The sequence below is a fragment of the Arachis hypogaea genome, chromosome 9 (genome assembly GCF_003086295.3).
Source record: "Arachis hypogaea cultivar Tifrunner chromosome 9, arahy.Tifrunner.gnm2.J5K5, whole genome shotgun sequence".
Classification (NCBI taxonomy): Eukaryota; Viridiplantae; Streptophyta; class Magnoliopsida; order Fabales; family Fabaceae; genus Arachis; species Arachis hypogaea.
This window is the reverse complement of record NC_092044.1, coordinates 40850371-40871408: the sequence shown is the minus strand read 5'-3', so window position 1 is coordinate 40871408 and position 21038 is coordinate 40850371. Positions and strand designations below refer to the sequence as shown.

General features: G+C 31.7%; 1 protein-coding gene across 1 annotated transcript; it reads left to right on the top strand.

Annotated features, from left to right (window-relative positions):
* The first annotated feature begins 13983 nt into the window (after positions 1 to 13983).
* Positions 13984 to 19822, top strand: LOC112710894 (probable serine/threonine-protein kinase At1g54610). The gene is made up of 8 exons (XM_025763345.3): positions 13984 to 14122; positions 14379 to 14795; positions 15240 to 15524; positions 15639 to 15956; positions 17022 to 17249; positions 18466 to 18566; positions 18958 to 19078; positions 19250 to 19822. Exons 2-8 carry the CDS (start codon positions 14421 to 14423, stop codon positions 19556 to 19558), a joined length of 1737 nt encoding a protein of 578 aa, XP_025619130.1. The 5' UTR covers positions 13984 to 14122; positions 14379 to 14420; the 3' UTR covers positions 19559 to 19822.
* The last annotated feature ends 1216 nt before the right edge of the window (positions 19823 to 21038 follow it).

Below are 21038 nucleotides of genomic sequence, written 5' to 3'. Positions count from 1 at the left end.
TGTTTATGCACTTTATGGTTCATGGGAGTATTGGTATTGGAATGGTGGTGGTTCTAGAGATGGTTCATATGGTGGTTGGTATGGTGGATATGGGTTAGGATCATATGGAGGTGGATGATGGTATGAGGCTTGTGAGTATGGTGGAAGGCCATATTGGGGAAGGGGTTCATATGCATATAATGATTGTGGTTGACAACCACAATGAGGGTCATCACACACATTAGATTGGTATGCATTAGGATTTGGATTATACCCATAAGAGTTCGGAGAGTAATCATGTTGGGGTGGCGCTTGAACGGCTTCGATGGAATAAAATGCCTTTCGTTCCTCGCGCATCTCCGTGAGGAGAGTAGTCATGTCCCCAAGCACTCTTGTCAAACTCGATTCAGAAGGAGGTTGTTGCCAAGAAGGTTGTCCATAAGCCTGGGGCTCCTCCCTCCTTTGATCTCCAAATCCTTGATGCACATCCCTATTGAAGCTTCCATTTCCTACAATATAATTGTAACCATGCTCATAGCCAAAGGGTGAGAATTCATAGTGAAAGAGAAAATAAAACAAAAGCTAACAAGAAACAAAGAGAACAAAATCCTACAACTAGCAAAAACTAACAAACAAACAAAAAATCAAGCTATTTATAATATATACAATAGCCAATAACATAGCACCATTGCAATCCCCGGCAACGGCACCATTAATTTGATAGCGAGAATCGTGTTGGTTAGGAATTTCTCTTATAGAAAGAAGAATTTCGTTGTAAGCATAGCTCCAAACCAACAAACAACTCTCACATCAAATTAAATTTGGTTTTCTCACATGTACAAACCCCAATGAAAATTAACCGAAGTATTTAGACTCCGGGTCGTCTCACGAGGAATTGCAATGAAGTGTATACTTATTGGCTATGAAGGAACAAGGGGGTTTGATTTATAAGGGGCGGAAAATAAATGGCAAGAAAAGGTAAATCAAGCAAGCAATTAAAGAAAGCAAGGTAAAGAACTCTTGGCTAAGACATGGAAAATTGAGATTACCATCCTTGTCAACAATCAAATATTGATAGTTATGAGATGCCAAACCATTAGGTCTACTTCCCACAACCCTTAAGTACGTAAGCTCTACTCCTAAGCTTGAAGTACGTCAAATAGATTTGATCACATCAATCCATAAGTCCCAACATATCTACTAATTGACTTAGTAGTAGGTTAGTATCAATGGGTGTCAAATTGATCACCAAGGGTTCTCAAGTCACCAAATTCATTATACCCAATGACTCAAGTTTAGCCAATCCCCTTAACTTAGGCCAAGAGCAAAGAGAACTACTCAAAAACTAAAGAGAACATTTCATCCAATATGTAGAATGCAATAAAAGTAAACATCACAAATTGCAAGAGTAATAAAATCTATCAACTACCAATTGCAAGGAAGGTAAAATCTCAACTCAAATCAACAATAAAAGAACATCAAACATTAAATTGCATTAAAGAAAATATCCAAATCCAACAAGAGTTCATCATCACAAAAGATAGCAAAAAGGGGAATTAACATGAAAACTAAGAGGAATCAAGAATAGAAACATGAAATTGTAGAGAAAACAAGATGAGAACATGAAATTTGAACTAGATCTAAGATGAAATTAACCTAATCTACCCTAATTCTAGAGAGAAAAGGGAGCTTCTCTCTCTAGAAGCTACACTACATGATGCTAATGCTACAATCAATTGCTCTTCCCTTTGCTTGGGCTTCAATTCTGCATGAAATACATTCAGAAACAGGTTGGAATTGGGCCTGGGCTGCTCAGAAATTGCCCCCAGCATTTTGCCTTTAAGTGAGTCATGTGCGAGTATCGGCGCGTACGCGCCATGTGCACATGAGCGTCGATTGGCTATTTCTTCATCCGCGCAGACGCGTTATGTACGCGTGTGCGTCTCTATGCGAAATCACTTTTGCGCGTGCGCACCTTGTACGCGTGCGCGCCCATCGATGTATTCCCAATTCTTGTTTCCTCACGCATTCTCTACTTTGCATGCTTTTCTCCTCATTTTTTCCATCCAATACTTGCCTTATGAATCTGAAATCACTCAACAAACACATCAAGGCATCGAATGGAATTAAAGTGAGTTAAAATCACTAATTTAAGGGCCTAAAAAGCATGTTTTTACACTTAAGTACAATTCAAGGGAGAATTACAAAACCATGCTATTTTATTGAATAAATGTGGGAAAAGGTGAATAAATTCCCTAAAATAAGCATAAGATAAACCACAAAATCGGAGTTTATCAATGGTCCTAGAATCCTACCCCGCCTCGCCTAACTGCGGGCTGGCGGGCTAAGCCCGCCAAAGCTCCACTTTTTTTTTTTACTATTAACTACTAAATGATATATATAATTTCAAAATCATAGGAATAAATTTATAATTTTTAAAGGCATAAAAAATTATATTTTTTATATTCATAAATATTAAAATCTTTGTAATTATAAATATCTAATAAACATAATTATAAACTAAGTTTTTATCCAAAACATATGTATAAATATTCTCTCCAAAGCAAAATAAACATAATTTAAAACATAATTATAAATATTATCTCCAAAGTAACATAAACATAATCCAAACTACTCAATTTTTATCTTCATACTCTTGTAAATTAGGTTGGAGGAAGTTAGGTTTTGGCCAAAAAATTATAAAAATACCCCCTCACTAAAAAAACACTAAGCCCGGCGGGTAAGCCCGCCTCGTCCCGCCAAAGCCCACGGTTTAAGCAGTGCGGGTTAAGCGGGCTTTTGCTATTTGGCGGTCCCAATTTTCCGGTCCGACCTGCCTTTTTTGGTGGGTTACGCGGACCGACCCGGCGAGTTTTGGCCCGTTTGCCACCCCTACATTTTAGAATATAGTTATCCTAGAACAAGTAATAATAGGACCATTACTATGTTAGAAGAAGATAAGTTAAAAGAACATAACAACAAAGGGTATAACTTTATCTATATAGGATTAATACAAGTAGCAGTAAAACCCAATTTTAGAATAGGAATAAATGTTTCAATATTTTTAACATTAAGAGATACAAGATTTCCAAAATTTAATGACTCGTTAATAGGAGTATTAGAAAGTAACTGTCATGATGGACCAATTTTCTTTGATTATTATCCAAATTATGCTATGAATCTAAAAAATGAGTATACTTAGCATGCTTTAAAATTGCATATCCAATCTGATGAAAAAATTATAAATAAAAAATATGATCTATTTGAAATAATCTATAGAATATATTGTAAAATTACTAAGTTTAATTATAACTTTAAAGCATTAAGACAATCTTCAAAAGAAAACACAGTAATTATGCATGTAAATCTTAAGAGATCTAATATACAAACACCAAAAAAATTAAGGCTGGAAGAATTATTAAGAAAGATGTGTGAAGAATGGGTAATTTCTGATATTATTGAAGAACTACAAATAAAAAATATTGAATTAAGAGAAATTATAAAAGAAAGAATAGATATTAGGATCAGAATGAATAGATCACAGTCTATAAGAATTTCAAATATTAGAGAAACAATTAATCATAGAAATTCTATAAAAAATTCGTCTCTAGAAAATATAGAGAATATTATAGGGATCGACAGCACAAGACCATATATAGCTATTCCCAAATTTGAAATAGATTCTAATTATTCTCCAACTAGATCACAGATATTAGGAATAATCATTAAGGAAGAACCATTTGAAATTGATAAAAAAATGGATAAAATAAGATTTTATTGCTGAATAATTTTTTTTTTGGTGACTTAATGCTGAATATAATAAACCATGATATTTTACAAACCATTCGAAAAAAGAAGTTATTAACATCAGAGAAACCTTTTATTATTATACAAAAGAAAATAGAATTAACCTATATTTCTTTGATTGGTACATTAATTATTATTCTAAAAATAATAAGAAATTATGTCCATTAACAGAAATAACTGTTATATAGAAAATTAGTTCGAAATCAATAATAAAATCTGAATACCTTTCTAAAGAAACTATTAAAATACTAGTTAAAAAATATTTAGAAGTTGAAGCAACACCCTATAAAGATAATAACACAGAAGAAAACATAGAAAAAAGATATATTAAAAAATTACATCAACAGTTAAACTTTACCAATACCATATTAGATATAATGAAAAACCAATTAAGAAGAATGAAAAATATGAAAAAATCAATTAAAATAGAAAAACTTATATATAAATTACAAAGCTTAAATAATATTAGTTTAAAATCAAAAGTAGAAGCAGAAGATGATAAATTAAAAAAAAAAACTTAGAAGTATTAGCCTAAAAAAAATAACAATTAATACATTAAAAATGGAAGAAGAATTAGAAATAAATAAAATTGACTCATAAAATAAATTATCCTAAAACTAAAAATTATTATTCCAGATCATCGCCAACAGATGTAGGCTTAGAAGAAAGAACACAATTAGTACAAAATAGTTTTTTTGGATTAGATTTAGTAAAATGGAACATAGATGGATTAAGTGAACAAGTCATTTTAGATCAAATATGTAGTATGACTATGACCACAACTGCTTTTAATATGAGAAAGTTTTCTGATAAAGAGACAGCAATTATGTTAACCCAAGGATTTACAGGTTAATTAAAAAAATGGTGGTGGGATAACTTTCTTAATATCCAAGAAAAAAATTAATTATTAATAGCATTAAACAAGAAGATCAGTTACAAGAAGCTACATTCACATTAATTTATGCCATTATTAAAAATTTTGTACGAGATCCAAGTACTTTCAAAGATAGGATAAGAACTCAATTAATGAATTTAAGATGTGCAACCATGTCAGATTATAAATGGTATAAAGATGTTATTATGTCAAAAATTATAAGAAGAGATGATGCACATGCACCTTTCTAGAAAGAAAGATTCATGACAGTTTTACCAAAATTATTCTCTAAAAATTTTTTACAAAAATTACAAACTCAGTTTGGAACACAAATTTCTTACAATTTATTAACTTTTGGACAACTACATAACATACTAGTACAAACAGGTATAAAAATATCTACAGATACTAAGATACAACAAAAAATGAAACAAAAAACTATTACAAGAAAAAGAGAACTAGAAACATTCTATTATCAATATGGAATAATTCCAAAAAAATATCCAGTAGTCAAAACAAAATTATAAAAATTTTTTTTATAAAAGACAAAATAAATATAAAACAGAAAAAACTCCCTATTACAAAAAGAAACATTATAAAAAATCTTATAAAAATCTTAAAGGAAAATTCAAATCCTTTAATAAGAAAAAACAAGTAACATGTTAAGAATATAAAAAAAAGGTCATTACACTAATAAATGTACGATAAAATAAAAAATAAACAAAATAGAAAATAAAAAATTAAACAAACTTTAATAGCCATATTAATTAATTTAGAATTAGAAGAAGAATCAATTTATGAGGACTCTTCTAAAATTGAAGATTATTTTATACAAAAATTAGACTTTAGGTCAAAAGATAAAACTTAAAAAGAAAATAGCGAAAATGATGAGCAAAATAATTGTTTAGGAATAGAATTATGTAATTGTAAAAATTTTGAAAAGACTATAAATGTTTTAACCAAGGATCAAACTTCTACCTTAATAAAAATAAGGTTTAATTATTCTATTGGTCCTTATAGTTTCGCAAAATTTTCAATTAAGTCCCTATACTTTTTTTCTTTTTAGTTGGGTCTCTATACTTTTTTTTCTTTTATTTAGGTCCCTATATCAATTCTTTTTTTTAGTTGGGTCCCTATAAAATTCAGCCAATTACTACTAAGAAGAACTTAATTGAAAAAAAATTTAGTGCAGGGACTCAATTAAAAAGAAAAAAAAAGTATAGAGACCTAATTGGAAATTTCACGAAATTATAGGGACCAACAGAGTAATTAAACTTAAAAATAATTAAGAAATTAAAAAATACACCTTTAAAAGATGAATTTATTAATCAACTGACAGAATTAGTTAAAAAAGAAGAAGAAAGTAATAAAGAAATAAGACCAGTAAAAATAAAAGAGATTTATAACCGTTTTAAAAACCCACAAGAAGAAATTTCCCTTAATTCACTTCGAGATGAAATAAAAATTTAAAAAAAAATTCAGAATTAAAGCAATAAAATATTAATATGGATTACAAATTATTAAAAATAGAAGGAGAAAATATAATAAAAATCTAAGAGAAAATTTCACAAAAAAGTACTAATAATATAGAGGGAAATAGTAATATAATAATTCTAGAAAATTATATTAACATGAGTCCAGAAAATTATATAGGTGTATTAACTCTATTAGTAAACTAGAAATGGTACACTACCATAACCATAATAATAGGAGAAAAAAAATATGATTTTATAGTCATGGTAGACTTAAGTGCTGATGTTAATTGTATATAAGAAAGACTAATACCTATAAAATATTATGAAAAAACTAAAGAAAAAGTTTATAAAGCTAAAAATGATAGAATGAATATAAACTATAAATTATCTAAAGCAAAAAACTGCAAAAATCGAGTATATTTTTTTAGTACATTTTTTTTAGCAAAGAACATATCTCATCAAGTCATATTAGAAAATTCATTTACATTATTATTATATCCCTTTAATGTCGATATTGATGGAATAACTTTTTTACGCATTTCAAATCATCCTATTCATTTTGAATTTATTAATAAGACAAAAACTTTTTATTACAAAAAATTACATGAGATATCTTTACCATATGAAAATGGATTCAATGAAAAAGATATACTAACAAAAACAAAATCTATACATATAAACAAAGAGTATCTATAATATTGTAAAAAAATATAAGAATATCTAGATAAGGGATTAATAAGGCCTTCAAAGTCACAAAGAGCTGTACAGCTTCTATGTGATGAAAGCATCTGAAATAGAAAGAGGTGCTCCAAAATTAGTTATCAATTATAAACCTCTTAATAAGGTACTGAAATGGATTAAGTATCATTTACCAAATAAAAGTGATTTAATTAAAAGATTAAATAAAGCAAATATCTTTTTAAAATTTGATCTAAATCAGGATTGTCAAATCATAGCAAAAGAGGAAAATAGATATAAAACAACTTTTATAGTACCCTTTGGCCATTACAAATGGAACGTAATACCTTAAAGATTAAAAAATGCTCAGAGTGAGTTTAAAAAAATAATGAATAATATATTTTATCCTCATATAGAATTTACTATAATATATCTTGATGATGTATTAGTATATTCAAAAAGAATAAATCAACATATATATTATCTAAAAAAATTTATAGATATTATGAAAGAACAGGGATTAGTTTTATCAAAAAAAAAATGAAAATTTTCATAACTAAAGTAAGATTTTTAGGATATGAAATGTATCAAATGATTATAGTGCCTATTAAAAGAGCCATTGAATTTGCAGATAAATTTTCAAATGAAATAACTGACAAAAAAATAATTACAAAGACTTTTAGGATGTTTAAATTATATAGCCAAACTATTACCAAGAATAAGAATCACATGTGAACCTCTTTATAAGAGATTAAGAAAAAATCCACCTCCATAAACAAATGAAATGACTTCCATAATAATAAAGATAAAAGATTTAGTAAAAAAAATTCCATGTACAAGCATATTAGATCCATTAGCATCCTTAATAGTAGAAATAGATGTCTCAGAACTAGGATATGGAGGAATTCTTAAATAAGTACCTCCTAATAGCTCAAAAGAACAAGTTGTAAAATATCACTTAGGTGTGTAGAATAATACACAAAAAAATTATGCAACCGTCACAAAAGAAATATTAGCTATTGTATTATGTGTCTAGGGGTGACAAGAGTACCTGAACCCATGGGTACCCAACCCGCCCCTACCCGATCGGGGGCGGGTTTAAACCCGACCCGAGGCGGGGCGGGTTTTGATCGGGGCGGGTAGTTCAGCGGGGCGGGGCGGGGTCGGGGTCAGGATAAACCCGCCCCAGAGTACATACTATATATATGTGTCTTAAAGATTAGGGTTTTTAAGTGCCTCCACCAACCATCAGACCCCAACTCCAAATCGTATTCTTCTTCTTCATAGAACCAAAGTTCCTTGCTGCTTAGCTCAGCCTCTCATCCCCTCTCCGCAATTGCCTCGTCTCCACAGCTCGTTGACGTCACCGCAGCATGTTGCCGTTGCCGCAACTCCTTGGTGCCACCACTTAGTCCCGCTGCTCCTCGCCGTCGCTGCTCACCTCCCGCCAGCCTCGCTGCTCAGTCACACAACTCCTCATCGTCACTGCTCAGTCGCGCAACTCCTTGCCGTCGCTTATTAGCTCGCAGAGCTCTGTAAGTTCCTCTCTCTCTTGCTCTCTCTCGCGCTCTCTGTCTCTCCATCATTGTGAGATCTAAGTTCTTCTCTTGTTCTTCCACAGATTTATCGCTCGGTCGCCATTGCTGTGAGCTTGACCGTCGCCGTTGCATGTGAGCCTGTCACCGGAGCCATTTCTCGGTCTCTAACCACCGGTAAGTCTCTGAGCCCCTCTATCTTTGTAGATTTTCCATCCCACAAGCATGCTCTACCATCTTTGGTGAAAAATACAGGAAGCTCACTTTGAAATAACTATAAAATAAACTGGACTAAAAATTTTGACAAATAATGGCAAATAATGAACAACAACCTATAACCAAAAAAATCTGATCTATCAATTATTATTTGAAGAATATGCTTACATATTTATCATGTGAACACAATTGAATTAAGTGTATATATGGCATTTCATGATTTTGCTTTTGCTGTGAAACTAGTCTTATGCTGAAGATAATTTTTAATTAATTATTCTTGTGTGCATACTGTTATCAATTTAATTTGGCTACCATTAAAGAGTGCTTCTGTTGAGTTTCTTAAGTCTATTGCACCTTTTATTTTGATACGCATTGTTAATTACTTCTGTAGGATACACAATATTGATTAATTTAAGGATATGTGATTGGTTGAATTATTATTCTTTGCATAATCTGATTTGTTGATTTGATGTACCAAGTGCAAACTATAGGAATGAGTTCTACAAAGAGTGTCTTAAAGCTTTAAAAGGTGGGTTAATATTGTTGAGAAAGATTTCAAAGCCATTAAAGAAGTATTAGAGGAAGTATTTGCCATAGTGATGTCAAGTTGTTGAAATGGTAAAGCAAATAAACTAGTCTACAAAGTAGGAAATCTACAAAATGTATCTAATTGAATTGGTTTCCATATTGGTATGATTCAATTGAAGGTTTAGACAATATTTCATTTTTTAAAGGCTTGAAATGAATTAGGCGCAACAGCAACTGCAGTGTTCATAAGGGACAATATGCTGCTCAATTCGCACATTGGTGACTCATTTGTGGTATGAACTATGTATTATCAATTTTTCAATAAGTTTTTAATGCAGAGTATTCTGTTTTTATTTTTGATATAGAACTTCTTAATTTGGTAACAATTAAATTGCTATCTCTTTTGATTTTCATGTTTGAATCTTACCTTTAAACCTTTAATGATGATGAAGATGTGAAAGGTGATCAAGAATAAGTATTGAAGACTTTTATATTTAATGATGCAATTTTTTTATTATGATGTTAATTTTTTAAGGATCAAACATTAACTTTTTTTATTTAAGTTATTTGATATTGTATGAATTTTATGTTTTTATTTTAATTTAGGTATGAATTTTAAATTTTTATCTTAATTTATATATGAATATGTAAAACTTAAAATGTTATTTATTTTTTATAGGGGCGGGTAGGGGCGGGGCGGGTACCCGCAGGGGCGGGTTAGGGTATAGCAATCTGCTACCTGCGGGTAGGGGTGGGGCGGGTAGTAGTGGAGTGTAAGGACGGCGGGGCGGGGTCGGGTAGGGCAAAAACCCATCTCTACCCACCCCACTGCCATCCCTATATGTGTCACCAACTTTCAAGAAGATTTATTCAATAAAACATTTATAATAAGAACAGATTGTAAAGCAGCTCCTAAAATTTTAAAAAATGATGTTAAAAATCTGGTTTCAAAACAAATATTTAGCAGATGGCAAGCTATTCTATCATGTTTTGATTTTACCATTAAACACATAAAAGGTAAATTAAATTCATTCCCTGACATTCTTACTAGAGAGTTTTTACAGGAAAAGAATGGATAAAAAATAGCCTCCAGTAAAGATTATGGTCAATTTTTTGATCAAATAAAAGAGAAAAAATTACCAATTACTCCTGTACCAGCAAAAACAATATCATTAAGACCTTTGATTATGTCACAGGTTGTAAAAACGTCATCATCATCATCATCATTACCTTTTAAGAGCTCTTTAATTACTACCAGCAATAAATTTACATTACTATAACCATCAGACCTTCAGAGTACTTAATCCTTAAAAGAAATATTTTTATATTATGAAAAATCAAACCCTACCAAAATATTAGCCATAAAAAAATAGTTCAAAAAGGATAGAAAAACACTATATAAAACCATTTTTCCAAACATTTTTTATTACATTTTTATAAACTTACAAAAAAACCCAAAAATTTTATGAATTTATATTAGTAGATACATGATCTATTAGACTAACCTATTATAGAGATCCTAATACTAAACAGCATGTTTTTTCAAAGATAAAAATTTTCAAAATACTATCTTTACAACACTAGGAACTACCCTCTTAGTCTAAAATTTTCTCATTAAAATTTGAACATCGAAATTATACTTATTATGATTACTAAGAAGCATAGAATCATATATTATTTCTAACACCAAGTCCCTATTTCTGGTTCATTTGGTTCTGGAAAAGGATATCATTATAATTTCTATAATGGTTCCAATCATGGTTCCAAACCTTTGGACCATTAGAAGCTTTCTTTTCGAAAGAAGCCAGCTTAACCTATGAATATTTTAAAAGTAAGTCATCATTTTTGCAAGAATATAAATTCATTTCGTTCATAGCAGTTACGAGAATAAATTGGATTATGACCTAAGAATATGATTTAGCAGCTTATGAATAATGTCCAAGTAAGAGTAATAAAAATAAAATAGTAGAATAAATACGATCTAAATTTACTAAAAAAAAAACAGCTATTGACCAATGGTTGATAGCATCACAAAAGCATCCAGCAATAACAGCCTCAAGTACTACTAATGAACAAATATCATATAAAAAAGAGACCCAATTTTTAGCTCAGAAGAGACAAATTATGGCTTCCCTAGTAGCAATAACATCAGAAGAAGATATCCAAAACTCATTACAAGCAATCCAGACCGTACCTCCTGGAGAAGATGAAGAAGTCCAATCTAGTCTGGCCTATTACGTTCAAGACTCTCAAGACCCATTTGAAATGTAATAGAATAGCAATAAGAACCGTATATGAAATCAATGTAAAAGGCCAATTACAAAGAAAATAATTTTTGTAAAAAAAAGAGCAAACAGTAAAAGTCGGTAAAATAGTAAAAGCAAACAGTACTGTCGGAAGTCGGCACAACAATAAAAGCAAATAATACTGTTGGCAAATAGTAAAAGGCTAGCAAAATAGTAATCACTTGAGACCTATAAATACTGAAGGTCTCATTCATTTTAAGACATCAAAAACTTTAAAACTCAAAATATCTCTCTACTCTCATACACTCTTACTCAAAAAACTCTCTAAAATATTTATAATCATCTCCAAGATTGTATTATCCATACAACACATAATAATACAAGTCCATTTCTGTAAGTATTATACATCTCTTAAATTTCTTTATTATTTTAGTCTGTTATTTTTATAATATTATTATTATTATTATTATTATTATTATTTATTTTTTGAGAAAAAGACAAATAGGTCCCTGACTTTTCAAATTTTTGACAAATACATCCCTGACAAAATTTAAATACAAAAAAGTCCCTGACTTTAACAAACGAAGGACAATTTAGTCCTTCCGTCTATTTGCCTCTCATACACCTAACGGAACTGGCTGACGTGACTGAAACGGTGTCCAGGTGTCCGTTACGGTGCCACGTTGGAAGGGGAAAAAAGTTCGAAAGACAACTAAGTCCTTGACGTTATTTTACAAATAAAGTTCGAAGGACAAATAGGTCATTGAGAATTTTTTTTCAAAATTAATAAATTCATTTCCTAAATTCTCTCATCTACCTCTCTCCATTTTTATATTTCTCTCTACTATTTTTACTCTATATATAATTATATTTTATATTAGTAATTTGACAAATCAAAATATGTCATTCGATATTTTTTTACAATTAAAATATTTTAAATATAAAATTATACACATTAAATTATTTTAAATTTTAGATAACGATGTTAAAATTAATTACTAATAAAAAATTAGACTTTTTCATATAAAAATAATAACTAAAAATCTTATTATTTAATTTTTTATCTGCAGATATCTTGGTCTTCTTAGTCAAAAACTTTTGTCAACTTACGACTTTTTTGTAAAAATAGTTTGATTTTATAAATTTTTTTGTGTCATGCATAATTTATACTGTTAGAACAAAGTGAACTATAATTAAAAAAATATATATTCTCGTAATGTTATTATGCATAAAAATACTAGTTCTAATATAATACACAAATGCACTAATGCTAACTTAATACATGAATGATGCACAAATGAACTAATGCTAACTTGATGCATAAATGAACTGATGCTAACTAATGCCACTGGTATGATGAAAACTGAACTAATGCAATTCAACAAATTCTAATATAATACACAAATGCACTAAAATTAAACTAATGCAATTTAAGAAAAAGAGTAGAAACATAACAAGCCCAATTTCTACAATTTTAATACAAATAATTTAAATTATAGAATAAAACAAGTTAACTAGATTTCAAAATACAAGCATAATTTTATCAGAAATTATTTTTAATATGGAAAGAAAATTGGTGTTTTGGTTGAATATTGACATTTGAAGTGTATTACAGTATTGTGAAAATTATTCAACACGCCCCACGTGTTGGCCAGAATGATGCCACGTGTTCAACACGCCCCCCACGTGTTGGCCAGAATGATGCCACGTGTTGGCCAGAATGATGCCACGTGTTCAACATGCCCCCCACGTGTTGGCCAGAATGATGCCACGTGTTCACCACGCCCCCCACGTGTTGACTTCCCAGTGTTGACTTCCCACAAAAAAAATCCACCCATCTATAATTACACTACATTCTCCCATTTTCAACAAAAACACCAATATTTTTTTCATACAAAAAAAATTAGCCTAATTTTATAAACTAAATTCTCATAATAGAAGCATAATAGAAGTATAATGAAAAAAATTCTCAAGGATCTATTTGTCCTTCGAACTTTATTTGTAAAATGACGTCAAGGACTTATTTGTCCTTCGATCTTTTTTCCCCTTCCAACGTGGCACCGTAACAGACACCTGTACACCGTTTCAGCCACGTCAGCCAGTTCCGTTAAGTGTATGAGAGGCAAATAGACGGAAGGACTAAATTGTCCTCCGTTTGTTAAAGTCAAGGACTTTTTTGTATTTAAATTTTGTCAGAGATGTATTTGTCAAAAGTTTGAAAAGTCAGGGACCTATCTGTCTTTTTCCCTTATATTTTTAAGTTGTGTGTTTTTCCCCTTTGGTTTATTGCTTACTTAGTTACCACTTAGACCCAGTTTGGGTAACTAACTTAATTAAGCTCCTTTTGATAAAATAACTTAAACAATAAATAACTCTATTAAAAGTAACTTATAAATAAGTTATTTTATGTTTGGATTTTTAACTCTAAAAGTACTTATTTTATAGAAATGTAATGAAAAGTAGAAGTATTATGAGAGAAGTTATTTTTTTTAACTTCTCTATAAACTCCAAAATAGCTTCTTAGAAAATTGCAATTTGATTTTAAAAATTACACCAAATATTAATACTACTACTTTCCATAAGTTAAAAGTTAAAAAAAGTTACTTCTAGAGTTTTCCAAACGGGCCTTAGTCACTTACCGAACCCATCACGTGCTTTATCTGCGGAACGATACCGATAAAAAGGAAAAGACTTTCGTTTTCGCTTTCGTTTCTATGCGCGATCACTTTGAGACACTACACAGAATCTTTGGTGCCTTTTGACCTTAACTGAATTCCCATTTTGGTAAGTTAAGTAAATTCTCTGTGTGCTTGTGTTCCTTTCTGTGGTCCTTTGATCATGTATAATTTGACCAAGTTTTACTTTTGATTTCACGTCCTTAATTTACCACATGATGCATGATGTACTAAATTTGCTTGCTGCTTTCGTCGGGTGATGTTGTTAATGGTAGGATTAGTAAATTAATTGCGGATTATGCACTCATTCATAACCTTGACCTTGTTTTTTATTGGATTATTGTGGTGATTGTTTGGTAATTCAGAAACCCTTAACAAGCCATGTCAAGGTAGCTTATGTTCTTGAAATGGGGTGTGTGATTAGCCGAGAGGTGCAATCGGGGATTGTCTCTGAGGTGAAGGAGGAGAAGGGTTTGAGTGCTGAGTTGAGCAGGAAGGTTGGTGATGTGTCTACAAGCAATATTGATGTAGGCGAGGTGGAGATTCAGAATGGCGAGAAGCAGAGGGAAAAAGAAGAGAATGGTAGCAATGATGAGCAGCCTCGGAAAGCGAGGGGCGAAAGAAGAAGATCAAAGCCAAACCCAAGGATGAGTAATCCCCCTAAGAATTTGAGGGGGGAGCAAGTAGCAGCTGGGTGGCCACCGTGGCTTACGGCAGTTTGTGGGGAAGCACTCAGTGGCTGGATTCCTCGAAAGGCTGACACATTTGAGAAAATTGATAAGGTGGATTTGTTTACAAATTTACTTGGATTTTATTTTATTTTCTTATTTATTTATTGGTTTTTGAATTTTTGCTGTCTTCTTGGTGCATTCGTAGCATTAAACTTGATAGGAAATTCAGTTAATGAATCATGCCATATTAAGGATATATGGATGTGGCTTGAACTTCATTTGTTATGCAGATAATCATTGATGTTGTGAAATTGTGATATTGTTGTCTAGGATCTTCATGCATGATGGTTGCAATAAATTTTTTTTCTTAGTTGTTTTTTTTTTTTTTTGGGTTCTCGGGGTTTTTTTTTTTTTTTTGGGGGGGGGGGGTTTAAAGGAATCTAATTTGCATTATTATTAAGCAAGAAGTTACATAGTGTTGAATCTCTTGTTTGCTTCTTCTAACTATAGTTCTTCTCTTCTCATACTTTCCCTTTTAATTTTCCCTTATATTAGATTGGTCAAGGAACATATAGTAATGTGTACAAAGCTAAGGACATGTTGACTGGTAAGATCGTTGCATTGAAGAAGGTCCGATTTGACAATTTGGAACCTGAGAGTGTCAAATTCATGGCAAGGGAGATTATTATTTTGCGAAGATTGGATCACCCCAACGTTGTAAAGCTAGAAGGTTTAGTTACATCAAGAATGTCCTTGAGTTTGTATCTCGTTTTTGATTACATGGTGCATGATTTAGCTGGTCTTGCTGCAAGCCCTGAAATAAAGTTTACAGAACCTCAGGTTAGACCAAGTTTATTTGAATAATTTAAAAAATCAAATAGATATTCATCGCTACATGTACTTTTCAAGTGGCTGCATTTGATGTTTTTAAGTACTTTGTGTCTCCTATGGCAGGTCAAATGTTACATGCATCAATTGTTATCAGGTCTTGAGCACTGTCATAATCGAAATGTGCTTCACCGTGATATTAAAGGATCAAATCTACTTATCGACAATGATGGAGTACTTAAGATTGCTGATTTTGGTCTTGCATCATTCTTTGATCCGAACCGCAAGCAACCCATGACTAATCGTGTAGTAACCCTTTGGTATAGACCTCCGGAGTTGCTTCTTGGTGCCACAGATTATGGTGTGGGCATTGACCTTTGGAGTGCTGGTTGCATTCTAGGAGAGCTATTGGCTGGGAAACCTATTATGCCTGGTCGTACAGAGGTAAAACTTGAAATGCCTCACATTGATTTATTGGATTTTTTTTCGTTCCCTGACTGTCTTCCTAACTATTAAGATTGTATAATGTGATTTCATTCATGAGATTGAATTGAATATTTACATTGAGTTCTCTATTATGGAAGAGCTTATTGGCTGTTATTATATATCAGAAAGATGTTATTATTATCCAGTAGTCTAGAAAACAACCTAACTAACATTTTTGATCTAATAATTTATTTGTTTGAGTCTTCTTTGTAACTTGATCCTCAAACTATCTATTATGATGTTCCTTCATATTAACAGTTAATGTGGCAGAATTTTTCATTTCCTTGAATATCTTCCCCACATTTACTGTAGTATGACATCAGTGAGTTTTCTGTTCTAAAACACACAAAGCGAAGAATTAATGAAAGGTTGAGTTACTGCATGATTTGATAAACTATTTTACTACATAATACATGCACAACCATATATGCTTCTGTTGAGCTTCAGAACATTTTTGGTGACGGGAATAAATCTACTACTAGTTTAGATAATGTAAAAGTCAGAAGATGGAACGGGGTTTTAGTTTTTACTACTAGTAACATTTATAAGCTATCAAACCAATATGGTAATTGCTTTGTTTGTCCTTCTCAAAGAGTAATTGCTTTCCATTGTAGCATATGCAGTATTAGAGAAGTGATAGCTTTAGAGAATTCAGAGGGAAGAGATAGTGATCTGAATTGTGTAATGTGTATTATTACCAAGCTAAAATGATCAAATGGTATTAGAATTTCTTTGATCAAATGGTTTGGAGTTTGATCCTTGTCCCCGTACTAAAATAAAGAAGAATTTTATGTATAAAGCAAACAAAAAGAAATAAGATCTATGCACAATTCACGTCAACGCCAAAAGGAGACTTGCATGAAGGGGCGTGTTAGATATATAAACCAGTCATGTGCTTCTACCAAATAGCTTAAGCATTTGGGATAAATGGTTCCATGACATGAGGAAATTTGCATGCATTAAGAATTAGTTATTGATATCTATATTTATATTCAATGACCCTTTTCTTGAATACTTGTGTAGGTGGAACAATTGCATAAGATATACAAACTTTGCGGTTCACCTTCTGATGAGTATTGGAAGAAATCAAAGTTGCCTAATGCTACCTTGTTTAAACCTAGAGAGCCATATAGGAGATGCATAAGAGAGACATTTAAAGATTTTCCACCTTCTACACTAGCCCTTATTGACACTCTTCTTGCAATTGATCCCGCTGAACGGAAGACTGCCTCATATGCTTTAAGAAGTGAGGTGCGCTTTTTGAAACCCCTTTTCTTTATGTCATTAAAATGTTATGGTATCATTTTGATTCTGTACTGCCCTATTATTGAGATTACTGATTCATGCCAGTTACACTATCCTAATCTCTTGGTTCCTAATTTATTATTGCTTCAAAAGACTTTTCTCGTACACATACATTAGTCTCTCGTGAATATAGTAAATGATGTGGATTCTTCCAGTGCCTATTTTTATACGTAACTAGTTCTATTAGGGAGTAGTATGCTTAACTACAATGATTGCTGGTGGATGTTTTGATGTTGATAACTGATCTTCTAAGATTCTGGTTCTCCAGCGTCTTTTTTTAAGGAAATGATACTTTGTCATTTGAAATTTGTCCCGTTTGACAACTATTAGTTTGTAACTTGTACAATTAGTTTAAAACCTTGGTGTAAAATGTTTGAAAAAAAATCATCTAAAAAACGAGGAGATTGGTAAATTAATAGAGTGAGAGGTTAATCATCATTGAATTTGGAACTTTTATCATGTTTGAGACCCACTACTTTGATTTAAGGGTGATTAGAATTACCGACTTCCTCACTTTAGAAGATTTTGTTCCAGAAAGTTTATAACTTCTGAAAGAGTTTGCAAATTTTGAGGAAAAATAACAGAAACATAAATAGAAGAGATATGTGTGGGCTTGACTCCTTTAACACTCTCTATAAACGTAGTCCAATAACTCAGAAGTTGTTGATGTAGCATTCTTGTTTCTCTTAGATTTCTTGTCCAGAAAAGATAGCTTGAATGCTATAAATGCTTCTTTAGCAATAGGCCCTCAGATCTTGAATGCTTTCTGAGGAAAACTAGCCAGACGATGTCTCTCATTCTCTCTTGAACTTGGTCTTCCTCATCAGATATGTAGCCCTCCTTTGAATAGGATCAGGAAGTTTGACTTGATACAATATCATGGTTGCATGGCTTACCTTGGAAGTCAGTATGCTATGTCTTCTTCGCGTTGGAATAATATGTAAATAATGTCCCTAATCCTAAATGATTGGAATGAATAGCATGTTTTAAATAATCATGATAAATTACGTGGACCTTCCAAAATTAATGTATAAGTTTATAAATTATAAAACAAAATTTGTTTGATTTAAAGGTTATCTTTTTCAAATGTCAAAGTTAATTTTCATTTCTAAACCAAACCCTTTTATACTTCACTTTGCTTGTCTAACCTATCATTTCGCAGTTCTTTACCACAGAACCTTATGCTTGTGATCCTTCTTGTCTTCCAAAATATCCCCCGACCAAGGAAATGGATGCTAAACGACGGGATGATGAAGCAAGGAGGTATTTTTCTCTGTGCTCTAAGTTGGTCTTTTGGATACTAGAAGTGTGACATATTACTGCAAATATTTTAAAAGTTAACAGTTTTACTTTTTTAACGAAAAATGTGATTGTGGCAGAGAAAATGGGAGTTAGATAAGGGAAGTCATCTGAAACAACTATATTTTGGTGGATTCTTATGGTGTCAATTGTTAAGTGTTGCTAAAATTAAAATCACACTTTTTAACTCTGTTTTAATCTTGTGACCTGACATCACTAAATTTATGAGCAGACTCGGGCAATTCTGCTTCAACTTACGTGCACTGTCCCAAATACACATTGATGCATGCATTAACATTTATCCATCCTGCTATACATAACCAACACTGAATTACTTGTGAATATGAATGTTCAGATTAAGAGCTGCTGGAAAAGCTCATGGGGATGGTGCAAAGAAGCATCATCGTACACGTGAACGTACTGCAAGAGCTATTGCTGCTCCTGAAGCCAATGCCGAGCTTCAACCCAACATTGATGTATGTAAAACAAAAGTATATTACTTTTGTGGTTGGTTTTTCTCCGGAGGAGGATCTAATTGTATCGTCGCATTTCATTTTCATATTCAAAGACTGAAGCTCTGCTTCCTTTAACTGAAAGTAAAAGCTAATGTTGATTAAAGTTTCGTCTATGTTTTCACGTGTTAACAGCGAAGGCGTCTCATCACTCATGCGAATGCTAAGAGCAAGAGTGAAAAGTTCCCTCCACCTCATGAAGACGGGCAACTTGGATACCCGTTGGGATCTTCAAACCATATTGATCCAGACACTCTCCCTCCTGATGTCTCTTTTGTTTCAACCACATACAACTACACAAAGGAACCATTCCAGGCATGGTCTGGTCCGATCGGTGTGCCAAAGCAGAAGAAACACAATAATGCAGGTGATGCATTGGATTTATCCAAACCACATAAAAGTGCCCTCAAGGACAAGGTTAAAGGAAAGAAAATCATAGTTTAGATTATATTATTTCATACATTCTTATACAAGTCAAATTTAAGAATATGTTCCCTGGTGCCTCAATTTTTTAGTGGATCATAAATTGCTTATCATGGGATGAAATATTTTTTCTCCATTCTCTTTTTCATAGTTTTTTTTATTGCTTTCATTGAGGTAAAGTGTCATTTTTCCTGATTATTCTGTTTGTATGATAAGAAAATTAATATGATGTATATCGTGATTTTGTTTATTTTTCTTTTATTTACAGAAAAAAAGAAAAGAAAACCTCTCTCTTGTTAATATCCGAACTCTGTTGAGAATTGTTGTGTCTTCATTAGGGGGTCAAGGTGTTTGCACTTTTAGTTGTACCAAAATCCAGAAAAATGATTACTCTACTTGTGTCTATTTTGTTCTTGTTTTCATATTAATATTGCTCAATAAAGTTGTTTTATCCTCTCTGATTGTTCACTAGAAGCATGGGGGGGGGGGGGGGGTTTGGTAAAATCATTTTTGAAAGTGATTAACTCTATCCTAAAAGGAAGTCTAAAAAATTGGAGATAAGAAAACTTCGCTTCGTAGTTATTTAAACGAGGGGTGAAATTTTTCAGTGAAGAACTAGAAATATGTAATGTATAGAAAGGAGAGTGGTACCATTGTACCAAACTACATTGCAGAGAATATTACCAAACTAAAATTAAGTACTTAAATTATTCTCCAAATGGATCAATATATCATAATTTTGTACTTAAATTTTTTTTCCAAGTATGTTCCTATTATATCATAGGAAGGTTATCAGGTGTACTGAGAACACCGGTGTTCTAGTTGTTTTAACCGTTGATCTGAATTAAAAAAAAATATATAATATATATTAATTAAAATCAACGGTTAAAATAACTGGAACACCGATGTTCCCGGGTACACCTGATAATTTTCTTATATCATAATCGGTAATAAAGATGGTTAACATGTTAGTGACATATATTTATATACTAGTAAGATGTACCACCCTTATTATCAGAATGTCAAGCTTCTGGCTGTGTCAGTCTAATAGTAAAAGGTATGATGACAACTTCATATATTTAATAATAAATTAGGAGTCTTTGACTTGAAATCATATCGCTGTTTTAAAAAAAAAAAAACGAAAATACTTTTTCTTGAAAACAAACAAGCATATACATATATACAAAACTTCTTACTCAAACAATTTACAAATATTATATACATACATGTCATTACAGTCAGGCTCCTATCCCTCTTATAAGAATATAATAATAAAGGCGAGGAAAATCTATAACATATGTATACAAACAAAAATAACATATCTAAGAAATTAACAAAAACTCCGCAAACTTTCTCGTTCGTCCTGAAAAGAGAAGTCTATAGGAGGTGAGAACATCATCCTTGCTGGTTCTCAGTAGAGAATTTTTAAGAATTGTCGTAAGAAGATATTTTAAATAAAACTATTTTCAATTGCAGTGATTGTCAGTTCATTATCCAAATT

Excerpts from the sequence above, each read along its gene's own strand:
- LOC112710894 (XM_025763345.3), top strand. The coding sequence starts at position 14,421 with ATGGGGTGTGTGATTAGCCGAGAGGTGCAATCGGGGATTGTCTCTGAG. Across the intron at positions 15,525-15,638 it reads TAAAGTTTACAGAACCTCAG|GTCAAATGTTACATGCATCA; the intron begins GTTAGACCAAGT and ends CTCCTATGGCAG. Across the intron at positions 15,957-17,021 it reads TTATGCCTGGTCGTACAGAG|GTGGAACAATTGCATAAGAT; the intron begins GTAAAACTTGAA and ends ATACTTGTGTAG.